General features: G+C 35.6%; 1 protein-coding gene across 5 annotated transcripts; it reads left to right on the top strand.

Moving 5' to 3' along the window:
• The first annotated feature begins 12,600 nt into the window (after positions 1 to 12,600).
• LOC110792198 (peptidyl-prolyl cis-trans isomerase FKBP65) lies at positions 12,601 to 17,075 on the top strand. Of its 5 annotated transcripts, none has more exons than XM_021997007.2 (11): positions 12,601 to 12,841; positions 12,994 to 13,080; positions 13,189 to 13,449; positions 14,428 to 14,502; positions 14,577 to 14,657; positions 14,729 to 14,920; positions 14,997 to 15,083; positions 15,170 to 15,336; positions 15,413 to 15,535; positions 15,612 to 15,758; positions 16,639 to 17,075. In XM_021997007.2, exons 1-11 carry the CDS (start codon positions 12,682 to 12,684, stop codon positions 16,864 to 16,866), a joined length of 1,608 nt encoding a protein of 535 aa, XP_021852699.2. In that variant the 5' UTR covers positions 12,601 to 12,681; the 3' UTR covers positions 16,867 to 17,075. The 5 variants fall into 5 exon arrangements, with proteins under 5 accessions (XP_021852699.2, XP_021852701.2, XP_021852702.2 ...); XM_021997009.2 differs by having other exon boundaries at positions 12,619 to 12,841; positions 16,767 to 17,075; XM_021997010.2 differs by having other exon boundaries at positions 12,752 to 12,891.
• The last annotated feature ends 8,596 nt before the right edge of the window (positions 17,076 to 25,671 follow it).

Here is a 25,671-nt window from a genome sequence, read left to right as displayed (position 1 = left end):
TTCTAAGAATGAGAGAACAATAAAGCTTGTTAAGACTAAATTCAAGGAATCATGAAGTTTTAAGGTATGCATATTCAGGAAAAAGTTAAGATATTAAGAATATGGATATGCTCCTCTATTTCCCTTGGGAAAACAATATGCAATTTATAGATTAATTAGTACGGAAAGGCAAACATGTTGTAATACATTGATGTTTGAGACGAATGTGACTGCCTTAGACGAGGAACAGTTCCAATCAGTCCTAGACCAGATGGGATGAAAGGTGTTTCTCAAAAGAAAACCCATAAATCTAGGGGTGATTAATGAAAAACAACTAAATGAATGTATAGAAAAGGAATGTAGGGTGAAGTTTAGAATGTTCAATAAAAAAACAAAGATATCAACAAGTAAAGGATGCGTTACACAAGATGAGTTCCTGAATGTTCAATAAAAAAAAAACAAAGATATCAACAAGTAAGGGATGCGTTATACAAGATGAGCCGAACAAGGCTAAGGGTAGTGTGGATTAGCTCAAGCTCACAGCCTCACAAGTCACAAAAACTCACCCAACTCACTCACTGATGCTCGTGTGTCAAGCTTACAAATTTCAGGCTCAATTTTTTACTCAATGAGAGCTCAAGAATAGCTCAACCGGATTCGCAAGTCACAAGCTATGATATCATAACTTATATAGGTTCAGTTCATTGCTCAACAAGACTTACAAGAGCTCAAGTCATATCATAACTAAACGAAAAATTGTTTCAAGCTAAGGAATCATAACTCATTTTTTAAAGAATTTATATATTCAAGCCTACTTACGGACTTTTGGAGCTAAGCTCAAGCAGCTCGTGAGAGAAAACATGAACATCAGTGGACAGTGGATTCTGGCACTATAAATCATATGACAACATAATTTTCCATCACAAACGCAGGATAAGAGAAACTAAACTTTGATTAAGTAGGAAAGACATCAAGAAATTAGAACTGAGCAAGACAAACATGATCCAGAAAGACGAATTGAACAACAACAAAATATTTCAAGAAATAGAGTTTCTACATTATGGTTCCAAACTAAGCAAACAAAAGCAAAACAAAATACGAATTGAAGACCAAAAACATCACCAAGATCCACAAAATATAAATTTCCCACGCAAAATTCCCTGAATCTTACAGCTTGTTCTGCATAAACCCTAACCCTAAATGACAGCAGAAATTACAAAGTATAATACATTTGAACCAAAGTCTAAAACACAATAAAATTCAGCATAAATACCAGATTAGTAGAACACTCGAATAATCAGGAGAAAAACTAGCTAGTCCTTCAGCAAAATCCTTCAGAAAAAAACCCTACATGATCGATCTCAATCAAAGACAATTTTGAAATTTGGAGATTACTGTAGTAATTTGGAGTGGGAACTTTTGAAAGAGTAAAATCAAACAAAACCAAATTGAAATGAAAAACAAGAGATTTGAGTAACCAGAATTTGTGAAAGTGGACTACAGCTTCGTACAATTGAGAGAGGTTCTTTAGAAGACACATAAAGAAAGAAGATGAAGCAAAGGACAGAGAATCGAAAGAAAATGAAATGGAGGGGAGAAGTGTTCAAGCGGACAGATGACACAATCCAAAGATGAGGGCAAAGATGTAATGACATTGTTCTTAAGAAAATTTAGCTAATAGATAAGGGTGCAGTGTTAATAAGTAATCAAACTCTAAAAATATAATAATTAAGGTACAAAAATGAAGGAGAAACAAATAGAAATCACACCCGGCCGGGGTTTTGTTTTTGCATCGTGATGAAGAATCTCTTCTTAGAATAATTTCCTCTTCCTTCTCCCATAGTTCTACACAGACAAAAACAAATCAGATCATGGTTTTGTTTAAAAAACCAGAGAAATAAAGTTTATGTGCCCAAAATCCGAACTGAAATAAGTAGTCTAAAAATAGCAGTTAAGTAGGAAATGGACATTTGAGAGGGACTCAATGGATCCAATCGAAATTATGTCCCTTCTGTAAGCGGTAAGAAGATTCAATGTTTCATCTTAAAAAGTTTTGAGTATATATGCAATCAAACTAAATTGCAAAGAACAAAATGATAGAAGAAAAGCTGAAATTGGGTACCAATTAGAAGAAACCAAAAGGCGAATTGAAACGACCAAAAGATTGAAGATTCAATTAGCTCTACCCTTTGGGAAAGACAATTGAAGCAGTTAAAGTGACGAACAATTAAAAACCAGAAAAAATCCTAAAAATCTACTTTGATATTTTCGTTCTTAAGGATAATTTCATCATGCCATACAAAATACCAAAGGAATAAACAATTTAATTCATATTGTATGGAACAACAACAAATTGAGTGAACATGAAAATTACAACATTCAAATCATTTTTGCAGTGGATTGAAATTCGATCAACGGTTCACAGGGAAAGGCAGGTAATATCATAAAAAATCGTGAAAAAGATTTTTTTTAAAAAAAAGTCAATAAAATAGAAACAGAGATTTAAGACTTACATATTGAAGCATCTCTGACCTTTAATAGCCTACACAAAAGCCGAAATAACAATGAGAAATACCAAAAATTAGAAACCCAAACAAATGAAATACAAATAAACAAAATTGTGAGACATTAGCGCAAACTTGGTGAAATCAAGTATTTGAATTCCAACGAGGAGTAGTTGGTGAGTTGCTGAAGAATTCGACTCAATTTTTAAAAAAGATAAATTCGAAGATCGGCCTTTAAACACAATAGACTCCAAAACTTCAATCATTTGACCATCTTTCCACTTATGATCAAAGTAATACTGCTGCAACAATCTCTCGAGTAACACAACCTATTCAAATCAAAATGATCTGATTTATTCATAAAATTAAGAAATTCATACAACCAAAACGCCAAATAAACTTTTCAATTCAATTAAATCAACCTTAATTCAACAATTACAAGTGTAAAACAGAACCGTAATTTTACAAAACCAGGGAAGAGAGTCATATCAGGCAGGAAGACAAAGTGAGAGTGAGGTTATTCGGGAGGAGTGCAGTGAGTAAGAAAAGCTCTCACTCCCAATCACCATTGTTGAGAGTCTAGTGACAGAGAGCATCCGCGAGAAGAGAGGAAAGATAAAAGGTGAAACACAGAAAACGAAGAGGAGGAATCAAGGCGGGAGGCTGAGATTAATGAGATGGAAAACGTGGCAGCATCCAAAAATTAGGGGAAAATCGTATGTACATTGTTCTTAAGGAAGAAGATAAATAAAAAGATGAAGGAAAATTGGGGCAATTTCGTAATTTAACTATTGTAGGAATAGTAATATCAACTTCTTGCTTTTATAAGTGTTAGGATTTAAATTTCCTTTCTAAAGATATGTAACCTTACTTTTTTTTTTTTTAATGTCATTAGAATTCCATTTTAGTTGGCATGAGTTGAAGATTGGTGTTTGTGAGTCTTTAATGCTTCACTACTTTGCTTTTACGATATTGATATTTATTGAATGGTTGGTGTTGTTCTGCTTACTTTGGGCCAACATTGAGCCAATTTTTAATTTAATTTTTACCACATTATTTAAAATATTAGATAGATAAAAAAAGTTAATTTAAATAAGATTTTGGATTAGATACTCACCAAATTTTAATTCGGGTCTAAATTAAATTGAATCAGTTCATATTGGATTAAATATTTCAAAACCGATTTTTTGTTACATGAGATTTGCATTTTAATTTTAAGAAAATATGATTGTCGATATTTTTTAATTTCATGTCTTCAATTATTAAAACTATGTCATACACATTTATATTTGCATATAGAATTATATCACATGTCACTCTTGATGGAACACAAACTAAAAACATGATTTGCATAATGAAATATGCCCATTCCTTTGCACCAAATGTTTGGTTTTTTTTTTTTAATTCTTTTTATTATTTGTAATTTTATTCCATTCATTCAATACTTTTTATTATAGTTTTCCCCCCTTTTATTAGTAGTTTTAATTTTCCTTTTTTCTTGTTCTATTGGTGCATGATTGAAGATGTAAATTAATAGATTGTCTTTTAAGTGGGTATGATGTGGCATATCTGCGAGAGGAGTTTAGAAATTTGCTTAACTCTCATTACACACCACTCTACTTTTAATTGTATAGATTTCACCTTATAGAAATTAGTTTTAGATTGAACCCGTATTGAACTTGAATGGTATGTGTAGAACTGTAGATTCTGCTCCGACGTAGATTTGCGTACTATGTAAGGTTATAGGCCCATCTGAGATTCATCATAATTCCAAATCTATTTTTTTTTTAATCAACAATACTTCGTATTAGTATTGGGACTAGCTTTGACGATGTTTTAGGGTGTATTAATATAATAGCCGTGTGATGCACGGTTTATAATCTAAATATAAGTTTACATGAAAAAACTGGTAGACAATTATCATTAAAATAGTGCTTATAAATATTCTCCTAATTAAAACAATATATGACGAATAAATTTGTTATCTCCCCTTTCACTGTCTTATTAATTAAAAAAATTAAAATAAATAATGATGTAATTACAAAATCACTTTCATCCCACTCATCACCCTATGTCAAGCATTAAGTTATCTCATCCATCCTTCATTTCGGTAGTCTGCCCACTTAATACTCTCCTCATTTACCTCATTATTTGTTCACTTAACGCCTACGCACCCCTCTCAATCCCCCCCTCGAGAGGTCGGGTACGAAATAAAATTCATCCACGCTCTATCACCCACCTGTGTAAACCCACCCCTAGGTTCAACTTTTTTTTGTTAAAGAGTTTTGAATTGTAAACTATGTTATGGCGTCTTCGATAATTCAGTTGTCTGATTAGATTAATTGAGTAAATAAATATATATAAACATTATAATATGTACGTTAGTAGCAAAAAAATGTTGATATGTTCATAATCTATTAGATGAAAGGTAAGCGACGCGGGCAGGTCCAATCTAACATCCATTCTCGGCCCGTTATCCGCGGCGGATATATTTTTAACCCCATCACCTACCAAACTTTCCTTCTTTCCCGCGGTCCCGCCTACTTGTAGAGGATGCGCGGGGGATGTCCAAAAAATCAGCCCCATTGACAACCTCACATCACTAACAACCTCACATCTTTATATTCGGTAAATAAGCCACTTTGCCTTTACCTAACATTTCAATATATTGTCATAACTTTATTACTAAAATTAATTGTATTTGTTATAATAATATTGATAAGATATTTAAAAGTGACATGCATAATTAAGATTGGGCGAGTGTTCTAAATGCAGGAAATTTAAACCCGCCCCATCACCAAGATGGGTACATGTTATCCTTATACCCGCTCACCAGCAGGTGAATCTATATTTATTAGTCAATGTTAGTCATTATTCACATTTGTCTACATCGCTAGCCTTAACTAAAATTCAAACTCGCCCCATCATCACGTGTGACGTTGCACGGTCTACTTATCAAAATGTTAATTTTGCACGGAATAATATATTTACGTTACAGAGTAAATGATATTTCAATCTTTTACATTAACAAATTAAAAGTACTTTTATTGTTGCAAACATAATACGGAAACTTAATCATCTAAATCTTATGATTTTAGAAATAGTTGATTACGATATATTAGTTAAAAGCTTCAATCAACATGCCCTTAAAACTTCAAAAATACTCTGTATGAGGTAGTAATTTATTACTTATGATTCGTGTAAAAATATTACTATAATGTGAACGTGAAAAAATTACTTTTAAATTTTTAAAAAATATACAGGATAGAGGGCCAAGGGCCTCATTTTGTTAGGTAACATGGAGCCTAAAATATGTTTGAGACAACCTTATTAAATATGTTAAATCAAGAGTTAACGTTTTTAAACATATTTGTATTTGTTATATATCTGACACAAATTCTTAGCTGTTGATAGTATTATACTAATTGAATTGATAGTAAAAGTTCAACTAGCTATTATAAGATTTCTATGCTCCGTGTTGGTTATCAGAAATTCATTTAGTGGATTACAATGTAAAATATATTACCCTCCAAATGATCAAAGGCAAAGAAAAAAATAATATAAAAATTAAACGAAAAAATTATTGAAATTGTTTCCCATTTAAAAGATTCAGGAACTACTAAATGAAATGATAAGGAGAAAACTATAAATTCGAGATATATAAGATACAAAGTAATTAAAATAATTTTTTTTAATTAGAATATTTTAGACAACCTTGTTAAATACTAATTCGTATTATTAAAGAAAATGTTCATTAATCCGCATTCAATATATGGTAAAATTCTAAATAACTAATTGATAATACAAACAGTTAGCCATTAGTAAATTTAAATAATTAATTAATTTTGTACATGCTAAAATATGTTAAAAAAATTATTTAAGCTTTAGACAAATTATTGTCATATGGTTGTGAATATTGTGATATTGGAGTATAACGTTTTTATACATATTTGTATTTGTTATATACATGACACAAATTCTTAGCTGTTGATGGTGTTATACTAATTGAATTGATAGTAAAAGTTCAACTAGCTATTATAAGATTTCTATGCTCCGTATTGGTTATCAGAAATTCATTTAGTGGATTACAATGTAAAAATATATTACCCTCCAAATGCAAAGGCAAAGAAAAAAATAATATAAAAATTAAACGAAAAAATTATTGAAATTGTTTCCCATTTAAAAGATTCAGGAACTACTAAATGAAATGATAAGGAGAAAACTATAAATTCGAGATATATAAGATACAAAGTAATTAAATAATTTTTTTTTAATTAGAATATTTTAGACAACCTTGTTAAATACTAATTCGTATTATTAAAGAAAATGTTCATTAATCCGCATTCAATATATGGTAAAATTCTAAATAACTAATTGATAATACAAACAGTTAGCCATTAGTAAATTTAAACAATTAATTAATTTTGTACATGCTAAAATATGTTAAAAAAAATATTTAAGCTTTAGAGAAATTATTGTCATATGGTTGTGAATATTGTGATATTGGAGTATATTTGGTATAATTTTTTTAGTCAATAATCTAAATTTATTGAGTATATTCAAAGCATGTTAAATTAATACTTAGTATTGTAGTATATTTAAAATTAAGAAATTTACCGCAATCAATATAAAAATATCTATTAGTTTATACTAAAAACAGACATCGGGGATGATACATGTCACTTTCTGGTGCAATTTTTTCCCGCCAATAACTTATTTCCTAATATATATATATATATATATATATATATATATATATATATATATATATATATATATATATATATATATATATATATATATATATTTTATTTTTTTTAACATTTTCTATAAATGGTTTATGTATGGAGAAAATCTTGGATTACGTAGTAGGACAATAATAGATATCACATAATAATAATTTGTTCAAAATTATTTTGGAAATGTTTTAGTCGAATCGGTATAGAAATAATGGAAAATATGTGTACTTATTATTTTGATCAAATTGGCATATTAAGCATATGAAATATATAAATGTAGTAGGACAAACAATTTATATTAGATTATTCAATTAGTATGTACTTTCAAGATTTATTAATTATACATTATTCCTAGGGGGGAGAAATATTTTATACGGAGTAAACAATATGGCCGGTCAAATAATAATTTTAGAATATATGTGTGTGCACGGGATATAATCTAGTTTCGTATTATAATCGATTATTACTATAAGTAATTAGAAGGTTTTACGTAAAATTTTTATGAAATATATTAATTATTTTATCGTAGGACGCTTGCCAGATTTACAGTTAGTGTCTTGACAAATGTATAATATATTGAGCGTTCAAAATCTTATCTTTAACGCTTAACACTTTAAGAAAATAACTTAATTATTATAGTTAAGATGCTTAAATTATGCTCTGTATGCACTAAGATTCTATATATACTACACATGTTAAAACTTAATAGTCCCGGGAAATGTGTCAAATATAAGATTTTAAACAATATATCTTAATGTTAATGGTGTGTACAAACATCTCAAAATTGTTAACTGGTGATAATCAATTATATTTGTTAACAGACAATAGTTAACTCCGGGTTATTGCATAAGCTAAATAGATTATACTTCCTCCGTTCCGGAAATATCGCACCATGGTTGACTTTTACTCCTCTAACCATTACTTTGACTCTTAATATCTCAAATTCGTGTGCAAGTAAAAATTATAAAAATTAATATTTAGAAAATATATATCGATATGAATCTAATATGACCCGACATGACTAAAATTTCCTTGCGCACGAATCACAAAAAATGGACAAAGTCGTAGTGTGAATAGTGTAAAAAACAAATGGTGCAATATCTTCGGAACGGAGGAAGTATGATAGTTATCGTTATAAGTGACTAATTTATATGGTATATATTGGCTGTTATAAACCGTATAAATTTCAAATACTTACCTAAAATATGCAATGTATGTTTGAATTAGATTATGTGTAGAATTTTATTATATATACATATATATATATATATATATATATATATATATATATATATATGAAATCCTCTATATAAGTTAGTAAAAATATTGCTAGTAAAAATATTAATGGATCTTTTAATTCTTTATGTATTTTTCCATATTAGTTATTGTTACCATAAAATACATCAAGTTAAATATGACAAAAAAAAATTATATATTAATCAATCAATACCTAGTATTTAAAAAACATAACCATCTCCATTTCAAGGACACATAAGCAACATCATTTTGAAGACATGTGGCGGACACGTAAGCAACAACATTTTGAAGACACGTGGCCTTCAATCCTCGCTTTCAGCTTCTATAACCTCCAAATTTAATTCAATGAAGTAATGAATTAATTTATTCAATTCCTAATTTTCTCCTCTTCTCCCTCCACCTCCCCTTCCAATGTAACTGAACTGAGTTTGTCATTTAACTCATAACATCCCTTACAAATTCAATGTCCCTTATAAGTACCTCATTTGCAGATACTCACTTGGATTGCATTTCTCATCCCAAACTATTAAGCCACAATTGAACGTTGTCGGCTGCCTCAAGATCTCTGGTGACTTTCTATCTCTTTCACTCTATTTTAAGTTGAATTCCATTTATATGTATATATGAGCCGTTGATAGTTGATATTTTTACTGCTGGTTCATAATTATTATTGAAATCAATGTGCAGAATACAGCAATAAGATATTCTATCAAAGGATTGGATTATAAGGTGAAAATGGACCATATTAAACAAGGGGGTGATGAGAGACTGTTTTAAATTTTTGGAAAATGGTTTCAGTTATGAGAGACTATTTTCTACAATTTTAGACAGCAAAATTATTGATCCATCTTAGATGAAACCATTCTTTTGCGGGTTTAAAGTGGCATTCTCTTTGTAAATATATGCATTCATAGGTAGATTGCCGTTATTTTTTATTTTAAGCATTATAATAGCAGCTTGTGCAATTGTGCTTCATGTAACTTATCATTTGTTTGAAAATTTGTAGTTTCTCCCTCAAAAAAATAATTTCAAGTTTCAAGTGAGTAAAAGCCCGTGCGAAGAACTGACCCAAAACCTAGTTAATATTAAAAGAGAGGTCAATCTATGGGTGACATTTGTCATCACCACATTTATTTCCTCTCTTTTAGTATATTATATAGATAGGTTATTCAGTTGCAAAATATCTTGTACGTATAAGGTGTACAATACATTTATTGTACATCGAGAAAATTTTTAACCAATTTTTTTTACCTTTTAACATGTGTTGGTTAACTTTCATATTATGAGGAAAAAATTTGATGGATAAATTTGTTAAAGAGTTAAATAGTTACTTTTATACATTATTGATGTTGAAAGAATTTTTTTTATTAAAATAAAAAATTTATCATTAAAAATAGATAATGTAGACACCTAATTTAATTTGTGTCTCCACTAGAGTCAAATGACGATACCGCCAATAGATTTGGGCCGTTAATTTCTAAGTGCAAGCTACCAGTTGCAACGGACATTCAATTCAATTTCGAACTTTCGTTCAAAACTCAAGTACAAATTCCAAAGTAAACACAATTCTAATCCAAACACATCCTAACTCCAAAAATCCAACTCCAATCCCTTATTCAAGGCCATAAAAATTCAATCTCCAAGTTCAATTTTTATCCGAACTTCCAATTCAAACATATAAACCATGGGTCTAAATCCTAACCTTGGACTCCAATTCAAGCTCAAACACATTTTCAAAATACACTTTCAAAATACAAGTTCAGTCTCAAGAAGCAGATACCACCATCATTCTTTGAGGCACGTTTTCACTCAAAATCATATAAGGGAAGTCAAATTCGGGCGCCGACCCACAAAGCCGAGTATCACGGGCTCCGACTCGTAAAATCGAGTCCAAGCTATACAAAAATCTCAAAAACGACACGCTTAAGTAGTAACAATTAAACCTTATTCTCTAAGAAAAACATCTTTTTGCTAAGGTACAAAATGGTACAATAGTACAACTACCGACGCGCCAAAAAGGAGGGTGTCGTCGTCCTTGTTTGGCAGCTTGCGCCGCGTCAGGCGCCAGCAAGGCACCTGCCCCTGCCCAGGTGCAGGCTATTTTTTCTTTACCTCGTTGGAGACCAGATTTTAGAAAATTACAATTGATATTATTTCAAGTAGGGGTGGAATGAATTAAAAAGTAGAGTTAAGAAACTAGGTGTCTCATACAACCAGATTCTTAGTGTTAAAATTCTAAATTCCAAACCAAACCGGAGTAGAGTTTGAGGGGGGGGGGGGGGGGGGGCAGATCTCCCATGAATATAAGAGACCAGTTGTCCCAAATTATTGGTCTGGTGTTATTAGAAATTTCAACGGCCTACACTGCGTCTTATGCGTTGTCTTAGGTTTTTCTAGTGTTACCTAAGAGATCGGTTGTTAACAAAACAAGTCTCTTAACTTTGCAATTTTTTTTATTTCTTAATCAGCCCCTATGAACATGAGATTCGAATCTATGACAAATTGTTAGCAATCCCTCAATATTTACCGCTAGCCTAAAATAGCACGGTTTGAGGTTGCAATTTATCTCAATGTAGTTTTCTACCTTTATGCCTTCATCACTTTAGGTTGTTCATTTACAAATATTTATATGAGTATTATGTACCCTTTTATTGAAGTAATTCAAGTTGGACCATTACCATAGAGCATTACAATAAATTTTTTATCAAACTATTTCAAGACATTTCATTCATTTCCGTTATTTTTTTTTAGAAAATAACAAAAACTATAAAATCTGTTTTACTGTAGCGTACTGCATTCAAAAAGTTCGATTAGAAAAATTTGGATATGCACTATTATTTAATTCTAACACAAGTTGCGTCCTAACTAAATTGTTGAAGGATTCAATGTTTTTTTTTTGCAGAAATGTTATGTGTTTTACGTCAAGATGGCTTCTACGTGGACTTATTATTATTTTTTTAATTAAGAGCTAGTATGTCTTTGTCCAATGATATTTGTCTAAGCTATTGGTTTTTCATTCACCTTCATTAATTGTGTTTTTTTGTTCAAATAACGAACAAGAATCCGTCAAATCTTCTTTTATGAGAATTTTGATTTCGGTGTAGGTACTCTAGAGAGGATCACAAAGGACGGGATTGGATATGAAGCTCCCCCTAGGAACGGGCCCTACATGATAAAGCAGTTGAAAAGTGAAAACGAAATTAGGCAAACCACATCCTCCACATAAGACCTTCGAAAAGAGTGAAGTCAAGCTATCTCTTGCCCTCTTTAACGATTGTCATCCTTACATGGATCACTTTATATCTCACAATGGAAGAGCAAAGGACCTCCTTGGTTTCCCTCCGGTAACGAGTTGAATGTGTTGCTCTATTAGAGCATGTACATTGGGGTCTTGGAGTGGCTCTCCAAGTAGCTCTCCAACAAGAACTATCTCTTGGCTAACATTGGGGCTCTTGAGTGGTTCTTGAGGGGCTCTTGAGTAGCTCTTCATGGAGAGCTACTTCAAGGTAGCTCTTGCTCAAGAGCCCTTCAAGAGTTCATTCTTGTTGAAAAGTGGGGAGTAACTTTGAAAATTGGATAGTAAATTTGGTTAAAAACACAATTAATTGTGGACCACCAAATGGTAAAAATAATAATGGAGAGCTCATTTGAGTAACCAACCAATGAGTATTTTTAAGAATGAATTCTTGAGTGTGTCTTATAGAGAGAGATAGTGGTAGAGAGAGAGGGGACATTTTGCTGCACATTTCCAAAGTAGACAGCAGACTTTTGGGGATTTGCAGAGAATGGATTGGATCGAAACGACTTTCCTATCGAACCCCTGCGTGTCCGTATCAATTTCTGACCGCACGGAATCTCCATAGCCAATTTTCCATTTTGGTAAGAGTCAACCAATGTACATGCTCTAAAGGGGTAGACCGGGTGGTAAATGATGTCGACAATATTTGATCTCGAGCAGTATATAGCTTTAACCAACTACGGAGTACAAGTAAACTTTGCCGTATCTGTTTCTTTTTCAGATCAAAGCAACAAGGCCCAGCCCAAATTAAGAAAGTTAAAGATAGATTGGAACGGTGTCGTTTACTGAATATAAGGACATGATACTCTTTTCAATTTTTCTTAAATCCAAAAACAAAAAATCTAAAGGAGGGAAACAAACGGCTTATCTCCTTGTCCTTCTCAGTGCACCCTCTTGATTAGCTATGGAGGACTCCCTCTCTGCCATTCCCAATCCAAAAACTCATGAACATCCTCAAATGCCGTCGTTACCGGAGAAAGAAATCGGAAATCATGGACTTACGAAGAGTATTTTACGTCTTGGAAACACTTGGCCAACCCCATTTCCCGGTGATGAAGTTGAAAGTGAATCTATTAACAAATTAAAACTACATTTTTTATTTGTTGTTGCAAAAGTAAGAGATAAGCTTAATGCTAATGAATTTCGAGTTTGCAAAACTACATAGTTGATTTTATGTACATGTTTTTGTCTTACTTTTAAATAATACGTGTTACAGTTCATTATAGTGGACACGTCGAGAATGGTTCATCTTTGGGATCAAGTCATGATAAAGGAGCTCCTTTCAAATTCAAATTAGGACAAGGTATGTTGTTTTTAATTTGTACTAGCTACATTGTTAATCCTATTAGATTAATTTAATCTTGTTCATATTGTAAATAAGTTATGGGACTAGGATAAGTGGATCTTGCAGGTGAAGTAATAAAAGGCTTGGATGAAGGCGTGGTCACTATGAAGAAAGGTGAGAGGGCAATTTTCAAGATACCGCCACAATTAGCCTATGGAGAGGTCGGTTTTCCACCCGTCATTCTGCCTCATTCAACCGTCATCTTTGATGTTGAGATGATATCTTGGAGCACCATAAGGGATATAACAGGAGATGGAGGAGTACTAAAGAAGATCATTGTCGAAGGTGAAGGATGGGCCACTCCTAAAGATATTGACGAGGTTTCAGGTATCATACCATTGAAATGCGTTCTATTCACCTGATTTCCACTTATTTTTCCTGAAATCAAATGAACTTAACAAATGATGATTTTACAATAGCTACATTAATTATATAGCCACTATAATCTTTTAATCATGACCATTGATTCAATTGACTCTATAATAATTATTTTTCTTTTTATAATAAGATTAAACAAATGGAAAAAATTGCCAAATTCGTATACACTTCATTTCTCCTGATAATTCCTTGTGCTTTTTCCGTCACCCTTTTCCTTCTACCTTCTTTCTCGATGCTCAAGATTCCAGGAAGCATAGATTAACTTCTTCTTTTTTACGAGAGCATAGATTAATGTCTGAAGTCTAAACTAATTTTTATGATTTGGGCCGGGGCAACTTTAAAATATTATACGTTATATAATTTGAATTTGATTTATGTGATTGTATAGATTCATCAATGGATAGGTGACTGTAATTGAGGGTAGTTATGCATTTGATAAGTTTCATTCTAATTTCATGGAGGACATATCGAACTCTTCCGTAAAAAAATAAACATTAATTGTATGCTTTAGCAGCAGTCACTTTTGAGTTTTTTTATTTAAATTAAATAAAAATAAAGGTCAAAGTAATAGATGGTTAAGATTGCTCCCTAAAAATAAACGGCTCAAATCTCAAACAATTACAATTACTACCATTTTATTGTAGCTATTGAAAAACCTTCTCTTAACAAAACTTATTTTATTTATAAGTTGTTTTGGTTAACATCCCCTTATTTTCCACGAACTTATCTCAATTTTAACTGAACTTATTTAAACTTAATTTACCTGAAATAAGTTGAAATAAGGTGAATAGAACAGAGTTGTAAGAGGTTAGAAAATAATTGGCCACTTTCTAATTAAGTTAAAGTTCGCCCAACATTTGAATTAAGTTGTTCTTGTTTATGTTGATGTACTACTCGAATTAAGATGTTCTATCATGGTGTTGCTAGTCAAGTATGAAGCAAAGCTTGAAAATGGCACGATAGTTTCTGAATCCGAGGGTTTGGAGTTCCATGTAGGCAATGGTAAGTGAAACCTGTTTTGGTTACATTTCATTACAAGTTCTCAATAGAGTTTGTTACGAGGATTGTGTTGACAGGGAAGTTGTGTCCTGCCATCCATAAAGCAGTGAAGACGATGAGAAGGAACGAGAAAGTAGAGCTCTCTGTTAGGTTCTCTTGTAAGTTTTCTTTAAACCAACATGTTTTTATACAAGATCATATACCAACTTTAATTAAGATAGATTTATAGATGGGTTTGAAGTAGAACTTGAACACGAAGAAGCCATAACAAGCAGTCGCAATCCCAACAACATGACCATCATTCTTGAGCTGTTATCTTGGAAAAGTGTTGTGGATGTTGTTGGGGATAAGAAGATACTTAAGAAGGTTATTTCTGCTGGGGAAGGCTTTGCTTTTCCAAATGAAGGTTCTTTGGCAAAAGGTATTTGCTGAACTACTGAACTTTTCGAGCATTTCTTAACAGTCTGAATCCTTAAGCTTGATTGGATATTTTGCAGTGATAGTCTTAGGCAAACGAAAAGATGGAGCAATAATCGAGCAAAAGGGATCAAACGAAGAGCCGTTTGAGTATATGTGTCTCGAAGGTGCTTTATAAATACACTTTATTTCCTTCAAAAAAACATCTCTAGGTGATGTTTATGCTAATTAACTTGTCATAATTTGCTAACAGGTCAAGTTAATGAGAGCTTAGACAAAGCGATAATGACTATGAAAAAGGGAGAAAAGTCGCAAGTGTTTGTATTTTCTGATCATATGCAAGGAAGTCATGAAGCATCAGAATCTGTTTTTGCTAATCCAACACTTATCTATGATGTTGAGCTGCTTGATTTCACAAAGGTATATAACATACTCTTCAAGGTTTTCTTCAAGTTGAAGTGACCTATAATTCCTGTAAGTACGTATTAATATGCAGGAAATACCTGTCTGGAAGATGGACACACAGGAGAAAATCCAAGCGTGTGACAAGAAGAAGCAAGAGGGAAATGCATTGTTCAAGGAAGGAAAGTTCTGGCTCGCTTCCAAGAAATATGACAAGGCAAGAAATCTGACTGATTTAAGCCTTTATTTAGCTAACAATTATTTTCTAATTCGAAAAATTAATCTGTAAGCAGGCTGCAAAATGCATTGAATTCAACCACAGTTTTTCTGATGAGGAAAAACGTATAACAAAGGCGCTGTTATTGTCTTGTAATCTGAATAATGCAGCATGTAAGCTTAAATTGGAGGACTACGTTGAAGCTGCAGGACTATGCACTAAGGTCAGCTTGTTTTTGTAGCATACTTCACTATATCACAGTCTTTTGTACTTGCAGAACTAGTACGTAGTAGATCTAAATGCACATGCATGCTTCAAATTCAAAAATAAAAAGGGTGACGATAAAGGTCGCAAATTGTGACAACATTTAGTTGTCACAGTCTTAAGTGTCGGAGTTTAATTGGTACATATATGCGCCACGTAGGCTATGCGTCAGTGCAATATTTTTACTATCAGTGCAATATTTTTACTATGAAAATATGTAAATAAGTTAGTCGATATAAATAAGGAAATAAATTAGAATATTATGACTTTCCTACTTTTTTTTTGAAACATGTATAATAAGTTATATAAGTTAAATATTTTAGTTTCCAATTTAAATTATGACACATAAGCATGCCATGTCATTATTGCGACACAGCTTAAAGGTCGCATGTTGCGACCTTTATCATTTTTGAAAAAAAAAATGTACGACAACTATTTTAAAAGAGTACACGTTCAGTGTAATGCTAAATGAAATAATAACGGTAACACAAATTCTTATTTACAAGGGTTGTACAATAAATATTGTACACCGGAGTAAAAGTTAACCAAAAATGCTTAAAAGTTAAGCTTATATATGTAAAAGTTATCTATTTTTTAGTGATATATTTTTTTATTTTAATAAAACCTATTTCTTCAAAATCACTAATAAGGTATAAAATTAATCATTTAACACTTTAAAATGTTTATCTATCAACGTTTATAAAAGTTAATCAAAATTAGGTTAAAGTTACAAAAAAATGGGTAAAAGTTATCTTGGTGTACAATAAATTTATTGTACACCTTGTGCGCGCAAGACCTTTTGGTACTGTAATTTGCGAAATTGTTTTTGGATGTGATAGGTTATCGAACTTGATCCACACAACATAAAAGCTCTATTCAGAAGAGCTCAAGCTTATTTGCATACTTCAGATTTAGACAAAGCTGAAGCTGATTGCAGAAGAGCTCTGACAATTGATCCAAATAACAGGGACATTAAGCTTCTGCATCAGGTGATTAAGACTAAACAAAAGGAGCATACCTTGTACCAAGCTCAGTTGTTCGGTACAATGATATCAAAAATGGTATAATTTGTTCATTTTGCAATAATTATGATTTATTGCTACTACCTCTCATCAAAGAATACAAAAGTTTAAAAGGGTTCCTAGCTATAATCCTATTGTTTGGTCCCGTGTTCATTTGATGTTGTATACAAAATTCCTCGAAAACTCTGTAAAATGTAGGATACTCGCATGGTATGACAAGATTGATCTATACTAATTGTGTTCAGATTGGTATCTATGGTTGGGTTGTTAATGTTGTGACGGTTTCGGTCATGTTAGTTGGAAACGGGCCTAATTAGTCATTACATGAGTCCAGAACGATGTTAAGGAAACAACCATCTGAAGCCCATTAAGGAATCATTGGCTAACTTTGTTTCCATATTTCCATGGAACAACGGAACAAAGAAAATTTTAAATGATAAATCCTTATTTTTTTTTACAAGTATAGGGATGTTAGTTCACTCCGAATCCGAAAAAATGAAAATCCGATCCGAACCCCGTAGGAGGTGGAGTTTGTGTAAAATTCGATAAATCAGACCCGAATTCGATTACTACGGGCATCTCATCAAAAAATATATTATAATTATATTATAATGTGTTAAAAAACTCTTTTTTTGTAAGTGCTAAAATAATCCGAACCCGCCTCAATCCGGGGAAAAAAATTCCAATACAAATCAGATAAATATAATATGAGTCCTAGTCCGACTTACAAAAATCCGAATCCGAATAGTGGTGGGTTGGATTTGGAGTTCAAATAATCCGACCCGATGATAAGTCACAATATATAGGACAATTTAAACATATATAGGTTACGTTTATAAGCATTCATCTCATTTTAGTTGCATTGAAGATCGCATTTGCATAAGTTATAGTTATTATGCTCTATTACGGTCCGTTTGTATTTTTCTTAATAATGTAGGTGATTTCGTAGTCATTTGAATGCACCAGAGTATTTAGAGCTGATAAGGCAACAATCGGAGTTCGTGTCGAAAAAGAAGATCTTGATCGGAAAAATGAATTTGCGTTAATTTTCTATAGCAGTACGTGATCAAATCGAAGTTTGGTGATCGTGTGTTGCACAACAATGCTTGAACTCGTAGCAAGCATCGTCAAGCAAGCCAATCGTGTTAGCCGCGCCCAATCCAGAGCCTGCTTCCCGCACCCGCAGGATTCATCACAATTGAACTGAATATTTGTGAGAAAATCAACAAATTAATTCATTATTCAGAAAATTAAATCAATAAAATTAGGGTTAGGCAATACAAAACAACGAGGCAAGCGACGTCTGGCAGGCGCTTGTAGAAGCGGTGGGGGAGGGATTTGTCGTCGTTGAGCAACAAAATACGAATGAGGCGCAGGAGCATCGAATGAGTGAGGATAACATTGAAGGAACTCAAGGTTTGCAGCAAATAGAAGGAAGAGGAGGAAAGAAAATATCACTAGCGGTAGGTGAAACTGGAAAGTTTGTGTCGGTGGGGGAAGCGCGAAGAGTAGCGGCGCATCGAGGGAAGCGTGACGAGCAGAAGAGGGAATATGAAAATGAAAATGAAAAATTTCCAAGTTTAGAGTATGTTAGAAAATTAAAATGGAAAATGTTTAAAAGAATGATTTCGTGCTGCTTTGAAATAAACAAGCAGCACTTGAAATCAAAGCAACACTTGAACTCAAATGCCGCTTGTTTTCTAAAATAAGCAGCACTTATGAAAGTGCATTTTTAATTTTATTTGTGGTGCCCTAAAGTGCTGCCATTTTAAAAAATGAGTCGCACTAGGCTTGCAGCACATGGCAATTTTTCTACTAGTATATTCTTATTTTCTGGATAATTTTATTGGATTAAACCAATTGTGAGGGCTATCAATCCAAGATCTATAGCTGAGAAAGTAGAGTATGTTAAGCTTCAAGAAGAGTCTCTAAGTACTAACCAAGTCAAACACTGCAAAAGTACCTTCTCAAACGAATCCACAAACAAACCTATGAATTCAATTCCTGTATTTGTGAATTCTAAACCTCCAATTTTGCCTACTGTAGACACCTACTTTTGTCCCCATTCCCGAAAGGGAAAGGTTCGATGATGAAAACATAAATCTCCACTTGACAACGCAACTCCTTAAAATAAACGAATCTCAATTCCTCTTTTCGTTTCACCCGAAACCTGATATTTATAGAAAACTGCTATTTATGGAAACCTGCTAAAAATAGTAACTGTCGTAAAAGGTAGCTTCTAAAAGTGGCAAATCATAAAGGATAGAAACCTGTCAGAATTAGGTGTTGCATACCAACATAAATCCTAAATGAGATAGAAAACTGCGAGAATCCTATTCCTAATATGATTCGGAAATAAGAGTTACGTATTAATTAAAATCCTAACGAGCCTAGAGTTCGTAACGGGCCCAGACGCATCCCGTCGCAAGGTTAGTACGCACTAAAAGACTCGATTAAGTCTCAAACTCTACGGATTTCAGGAATCCGAATCTGACTAAAGAAAACAGCCCATACCCTATTTTCAACGCCTGGCTCTGGGCGCCGAAATCTTCGGCGCCCAGGCCTGGGCGCTGAAAATACCTGGGTACATGTTTTTTCCTAATTCTTTATGGATTAGAACTCTGCAATTCTATCTTTCCACGAACTCTTCCCTATAAATACAGCCCTAAATTCGACGTGAAAAGGACACACAACACACAATTATATTCTGAGTATTGACTCCAACCCTTAGCCTAAGCCTCACGCTGCGAAATTGTTCACGCGTTCTGTCGCAATCGATCCATAAATCGAACAGAACGTATCCTGTCCCATAATTGAGATTCGTTAAATAAAAAGGAGAAATAGCAAAGTCAAAGTGGTTAGTTTTCTGAGAACCGTGACGCACCTCTCAAGGGTGCGTCGTAATGTGTCCCTTTTCGATGATTTAACTGCTTTCCTCGCCCTTTTTATGAATTGTTAAACTAACTAAATCTAATTGTTCTATCACGCCTAACAAATATAATGTTTTCGGGAAATTGGATTATCATGCTAGGTCCCTTAATACTATTTAAATCAGATAATCACGATCGATCTAGTATTATATGTTGCATATTGCTAAAATCAACTCAGATTAGTTTAATAGTTAACGCATGTCCCTTCAATTATTTATGCTGAGCTAGTAAGGATATCCTGCCTCTGGAGTTATCGACGAGCGAAGTACTCCTCTCGGTAGTTACAGTCCCCCGAACCCTCAATCTCTACCTTGCGGGTGTATGTTGAGCGATCCCCACACCAGGGATCACAAGGGAACCTACGGCCGTCGTGGTCAAACATAATTGCACTCCCTATATGTCACGATAACCGGGTTTTGTCAGTTTTTCTCATTGTCGTTAAAAACTGAATGGCGACTCCTATATTACTAGTCAATTGGGTGTAAACTCACAGGAAATCCAATTACACTTGATTGAATAAAAAAGAATCGTCACACCCACGAGGGACGAGGTCACGCATTAGCCTTGTGCTTTTTCGACCCCCTCACAGTGGCGACTCCACTAGGGATAGTGAAGGAAATACTCGTGCTTGTAGGTAATCAAAATAGCCGAAGGGTGAAACGATCCTACCCCGCGTTTATTTCCCCATCAAGTTGGGACGACCTGAAAATCAGCATATTAATGTGAACGGGCAGAACCGCATAACGAATCTCGGCTCCCTCGGGAGTTGGGACTAAGGATACCTTTTTCCGCCAATAGGGGGGTGCATACGCCGCGCATGTTGCCCACTCGGTACTTGTGCAGGTAGTACACCTATCCCGAACCCAATCGCTCGCTCATTAGGTCCCTCTCGCCTGCATGCCCCCTTGGCTTGCACTTGCGGGTTGGCCTCTTGAGCGAAATTCGTCTGTTGAAGACACTACCTCGACCGGGGCATGCGTTGGATCTACGATAGAAGCGGTACCAAGCCAGGCGCAAATAAACTACCCATAGAAGCCTATCATAAACTACGTGGCATATTTAATTTTCAAATCCATGTTTGTAATGTAGTTATGTGCAGCGAAATATGTGATTGTGTGTGACAAACTATCCTAGAAAACCAACGACCTTAAAAATTGCCCAAACATTCATAGACTAATTTGCCAAAGAGTTATACCGAAACACGTGTTCCGCAAACCCGAATGATCGCCACAAAAATAAGCGACGCTCGGGATGGCCTGTAACGAATCCCACAAACGCCGCTACGCGTAAAGGACGTTATTAGGCAAGCACGCAAATCGAAGCCGCACAAATAGAAGACAGAAAACGAGAACCAGCCAGGGACGCATTTTCAACGCCCCTGGCTGGGCGCCAGAATTTCTCACGCCCCACGCTGGGCGCTGAAGTTGCTGCTTGGCCTTCTGGTCAGGCACAGCAGCCTCGGTGCCCGCGCAAAAGGAAAATACGTAGCACAAAAAAAATGTTCGTAAAAAGAATTGCTACGAGGGCGTAAGAAAAGCACTCGATTTCAAAAGCGACTCGTGAAAAAAAATTAATAACTCTTTGTGTCGTTGTTAGGCCTCCTACGACGACAATGCTCGGCACCAAAACCGAACGTGCTAATAACTATGAATGTCACACGGGCAAGTGTTTAGAAAATACAAAGAATGACCAAAATAAAATAAAAAAACCAAAAAGTGTACCGACAAAAGAAAGAGTGAAAAACCAATTTAGAGAGTCGAAGTCTAGACTAAGTAATGCTTGAAACTTTGGGAACCTAAACTTTAGCTTATCTTATGCCTAGGACTGGTCCTGCCACTTGGTGCCGATCAGGGAATCAACGGTTAGTGCGTCTCGAAGATTTATCGCCAACATCAGGTTTAGTGACTCCAAGCTCCGTCCGTCATCCCTCATTTCAAGGATCTCCGCTTCCCCAACCACGATTCGCACCTTCAAACATGTCCATCGAAGATTTGCAAGAGCAGATGGCTCAAATGACCCGACTCATGGGCCAACTAAAAATGGAAAATGAAGCTTTAGCGGCTGCGCAAGCCAAAAATGACCTCTATAACGAGAAGAGGATTGAAAAAATGGTCCTACAGCAAACCATGGGGAGCAAATACTTCTCCCTCGATCCTGAACCTTTTCCTGGCAAACTACCAGAAAAGTTCAGTTCATCTGACTTACCAAAGTTCAAGGCCGCGGACAACCCCCGTGATCATCTACTGAGCTTTGTGAATGCCATTAACTTGAAAGGCGTGGACAAGTCCATGTACTTACCTGCCTTTCCTTTGTCCTTGGAACCTGTGCCGCTCAAATGGTACTATCACCAGGACCCTATGCTCTTCCCCACTTGGGAAGACTTTGTCAATGTCTTCATCAAGCAATACTCGTCGAACATGGATTTCCAAGTCACCATGCGCGAGCTGGAAGTTCTCTTCCAAAAGAAAAATGAGGGTTTCACGACCTACTTTGCTAGATGGAGGGACCAGGCGGCCCAGCTAATCAATAGGCCTCCCGAAATAGAATTGGTCCAAAAATTCATTGACAACCTGGACCCGGCTTTCAGACAACACCTTAGGTACCTGGGACTTGACACTTTCAAAAGAGTTTATGATGTGGGAATAAAGATCGAGGACGACCTCGCCAAAACCATACAAAGCAAACCCACATATAAGAACAACACCTATAATCGGGGTAACACATCCCAAGCCCAAGAAGTCCATGCTGTAGAAGAGACTCCCGCCCGAAGAAGCCCTGGAAGATGGGTCCGAGACCGAAAGTTTGCCCCACTGGGTCGACTTTGGTACAAGCCTTTGAAAGACTAACCAATCAAGGAAAGTTGAGACCTATAGGCCCCACCCGTGACCCTCCTGTCAAAAGCAAATATTGGGTCGAAGGTACTTACTGCAAATTCCATCAAGGAAATGGGCATGACACTGAAAACTGCTGGAATCTAAAACATACGATCCAGGACATGATAGAGGATGAAGTGATACCTCTCCCTAACGTTGGCAAACCCAACAACAACAAGAGCCCACTCGGCTCTTGTCACATCTCTCTCGACCAACCAGAGAATTTCGACCCCACGGTGTATATTACACCTCAAGGTGCACCACTCGCTGTGGTCCCTATGGATCGAATCGAGAGGGAAGTGTGCGGTGTGTGGAATGATGATGCTGAAGATATTTACCTATCTCAAGTGTCGGGCCAGGACCTCTTCACTGAAACTTGGCCCGGGTATGCTCTCATTGACACCACCCCTCAGGAGCCCGAGGTCGACAACCTCACCCGATCCGGAAGAATATACCAACCGGATATTCACCCACCTCCTATGGACGACATCCCGGTTAGGCAAACTCCTGAGAATGGACGGCACGCCACCGTCGCAGAAGTCATTGAAAATCCTCTCCTGAAACAACTAAAAAGAACCAAGGCCGAGATTACCATCTGGGATCTTATGTGTACTTCAAAGGAACATCGCGAAAAGCTTATTCGCTCACTTGACCTCATCTCAGTACCTACAGATATCACACCTGACTCATTGGTTAGCCATGTCACGAGAGATGCCGGAGAAAAGGCCATAGTTTTCACTGATAAAGACTTACCCAAAGAAGGGGGTGCTCACAATAAAGCCCTTTACCTAGTGGTTGGATGCAAAGGACAAAACATCCCCCTAGCGCTCGTAGATAATGGTTCGACGGTTAATGTCTTCCCATTGCGAACCGCCCATTGCTTGGGGCTAGGAAGCGATGACTTCCAAACCTCCACGCAAGGGGTACGAGCTTATGATAACTCCCGAAGGCCCGTATTGGGAAAAATCAACCTTACCATACAAACCGGGCTTGTGGCACGCACCACGGAGTTTCAAATAATCGACATCAAGCCAACTTTCAACCTCCTCTTGGGGCGACCTTGGCTCCATGACTTAGGAGGTGTGGCTTCTACCTTGCACCAAATGGTTAAACTTAACCATAACGGGGTAATACTAGAAATCCGCGCCCCTCCTCTCGACGTCAGTTGCACTATGGTTGGAACGGCCGAAACTGCAGACGACCTTTACGGGTTTCAAATGGAAGAAACAATCCAGTTCATCGAAGATTATGACCCAGCATTCCTAGACCCGCATGCATCCCGAGTCATCCCTAGAATGCTGTTAGCTCAAGGTTATTTCCCAGGAACCCCATTGGGCATAAGGAAGAAGGAATACACATTCCATCCTTTTCCCGACAAATCTACTCCCTTTGGCTTAGGTTATGAACCAACGGAGGAAGATATTGCTGACCGCCTGTCTAGGCTACGCCTTAACAAAGCCAAACAAACCACCCTCCTTCCCCCATATCAAAGGACTCTTAACGGGATGTTCGTTCGGGAAGGAGAAGAACACCCATGCTGTGATTTCCCTGAACCCTTCGTTCAGGATGGCTTGCTAAAACCCGGATTTGAAATTTTCCATGACTGCCACACCTTGGATGAGGCACCCCACCTCACCAAGACTAAAACAGCTGAAATATTGGACAACCAGGCTCTATGGACATTGTTTAACGAATCGAGGCCTATGGAGAATGAGACTGTGATGACTACCCTAGCTTTACAAGATGAAGGTTTCGATCCAACCCGGTTAATCTCTCCTGCATCAACACTAGAAGAGGTCGAGAACGGATGGGTGAAGACATATCAGTGGGTCAATGCAAAAGGAATGGAATTCAAGATGAGTACCGGTGAAGGACCGAAGTTTTATGAGACTAAACCCCAGGCTTGAGCCACATAGAGCACCATTAGTAAAAAGCGCCTAGTAGTTCTTTAGATTGATAGAAAAAAAAATAATAGAGACTTTAGATGGTCCTAAGGCCCCTTAGAATATGGGTCAGTTTCATTTCAGTGTGTTTTCCTTACTTTCCGAATCAATAAAGGCGTAATATTTCTCCTAAAATTTTTATTCTAACACTAAATAAACACCAAATGTACTTGCAAAATACAAAAATAAAGAGGCGGCCCACTCCAGGCCCAACAAACAAAGCCCACTCAGTTTTGAAATAGTGCCATGGGAACCAATTCCCGAAACCCACAAAATAAACCATACTATCCCATTCATATCCCCAAAACCTACAAAGCCAAACCAGTGTCATCATAAGAGTCAATCCATGCAACCCAGAATCAAAGGAAATCAAAATCCAAAACAATGCAAATGTTACCAAAAAAACAGATTCATAAAACATAGATTTCATCATACCCTTCACTAACAACACCTCAAAAACCTACACAAAGATCTTCATAACTTCCGCACCCTAACCCCATTTTCAAAACTGTTTCGAGTCACGAATAGAAAAAATTGATTCGGACAAAAACGCATTTCACGCTAATAGTCAAAAAAGCCTCCAAGGTAGCCTCAAAATTGGCCTTTAAATACGAGCAAAATATCAAGGCACAAAAAAAAAGAAATGCAAGAACATGTGAAGCAAAGCGTCAAAAATCGACCGCCCAAGTCATTTTCAGCGCCCAGGGCTGGGCGCCGAAATTTCTGACGCCCCAGCCTGGGCGTTGAAACTCTCTGCCTGACAAAAATTTTCTTTTCAGAAAGTGCTCGTCATTTTATCCGCACACAACGGAAAAATAACGAACACTTGGGGGGTACAGTACGTATCCAAGTATCCAAATAGGCTTACCAACCAAGAATATAGCCATACAAATTAGTCGGATTTCGAGTTTCATATTTTACGCAACTTATGGCAAAAAAAAAACGGCAGATGAAAATAATGATAATACTTCACTCATTTGACCGATTAAGTAATATGTTTCCACCTCAGGGCATATCTACCGAAATCCGGCATACTAGAACTTATTCTAAAGCTAGAACTACGCGCGACCTGATTCTGACAAGATACGTAGGCAATCCTTACCA

Source organism: Spinacia oleracea, chromosome 1 (assembly GCF_020520425.1).
Source record: "Spinacia oleracea cultivar Varoflay chromosome 1, BTI_SOV_V1, whole genome shotgun sequence".
NCBI classification, from domain to species: Eukaryota; Viridiplantae; Streptophyta; class Magnoliopsida; order Caryophyllales; family Amaranthaceae; genus Spinacia; species Spinacia oleracea.
The sequence above is the reverse complement of the archived record's forward strand: the minus strand, read 5'-3'. Positions and strand labels throughout refer to the sequence as shown.

What these genes read in the sequence shown, in the direction of transcription:
- LOC110792198 (XM_021997007.2), top strand. Translation starts at nt 12,682, where the DNA reads ATGGAGGACTCCCTCTCTGCCATTCCCAATCCAAAAACTCATGAACAT. An exon ending in TCCCGGTGATGAAGTTGAAA is followed by an intron (nt 12,842 to 12,993) that starts GTGAATCTATTA and finishes TACGTGTTACAG; the next exon opens with TTCATTATAGTGGACACGTC. An exon ending in AGCTGCTTGATTTCACAAAG is followed by an intron (nt 15,337 to 15,412) that starts GTATATAACATA and finishes ATTAATATGCAG; the next exon opens with GAAATACCTGTCTGGAAGAT.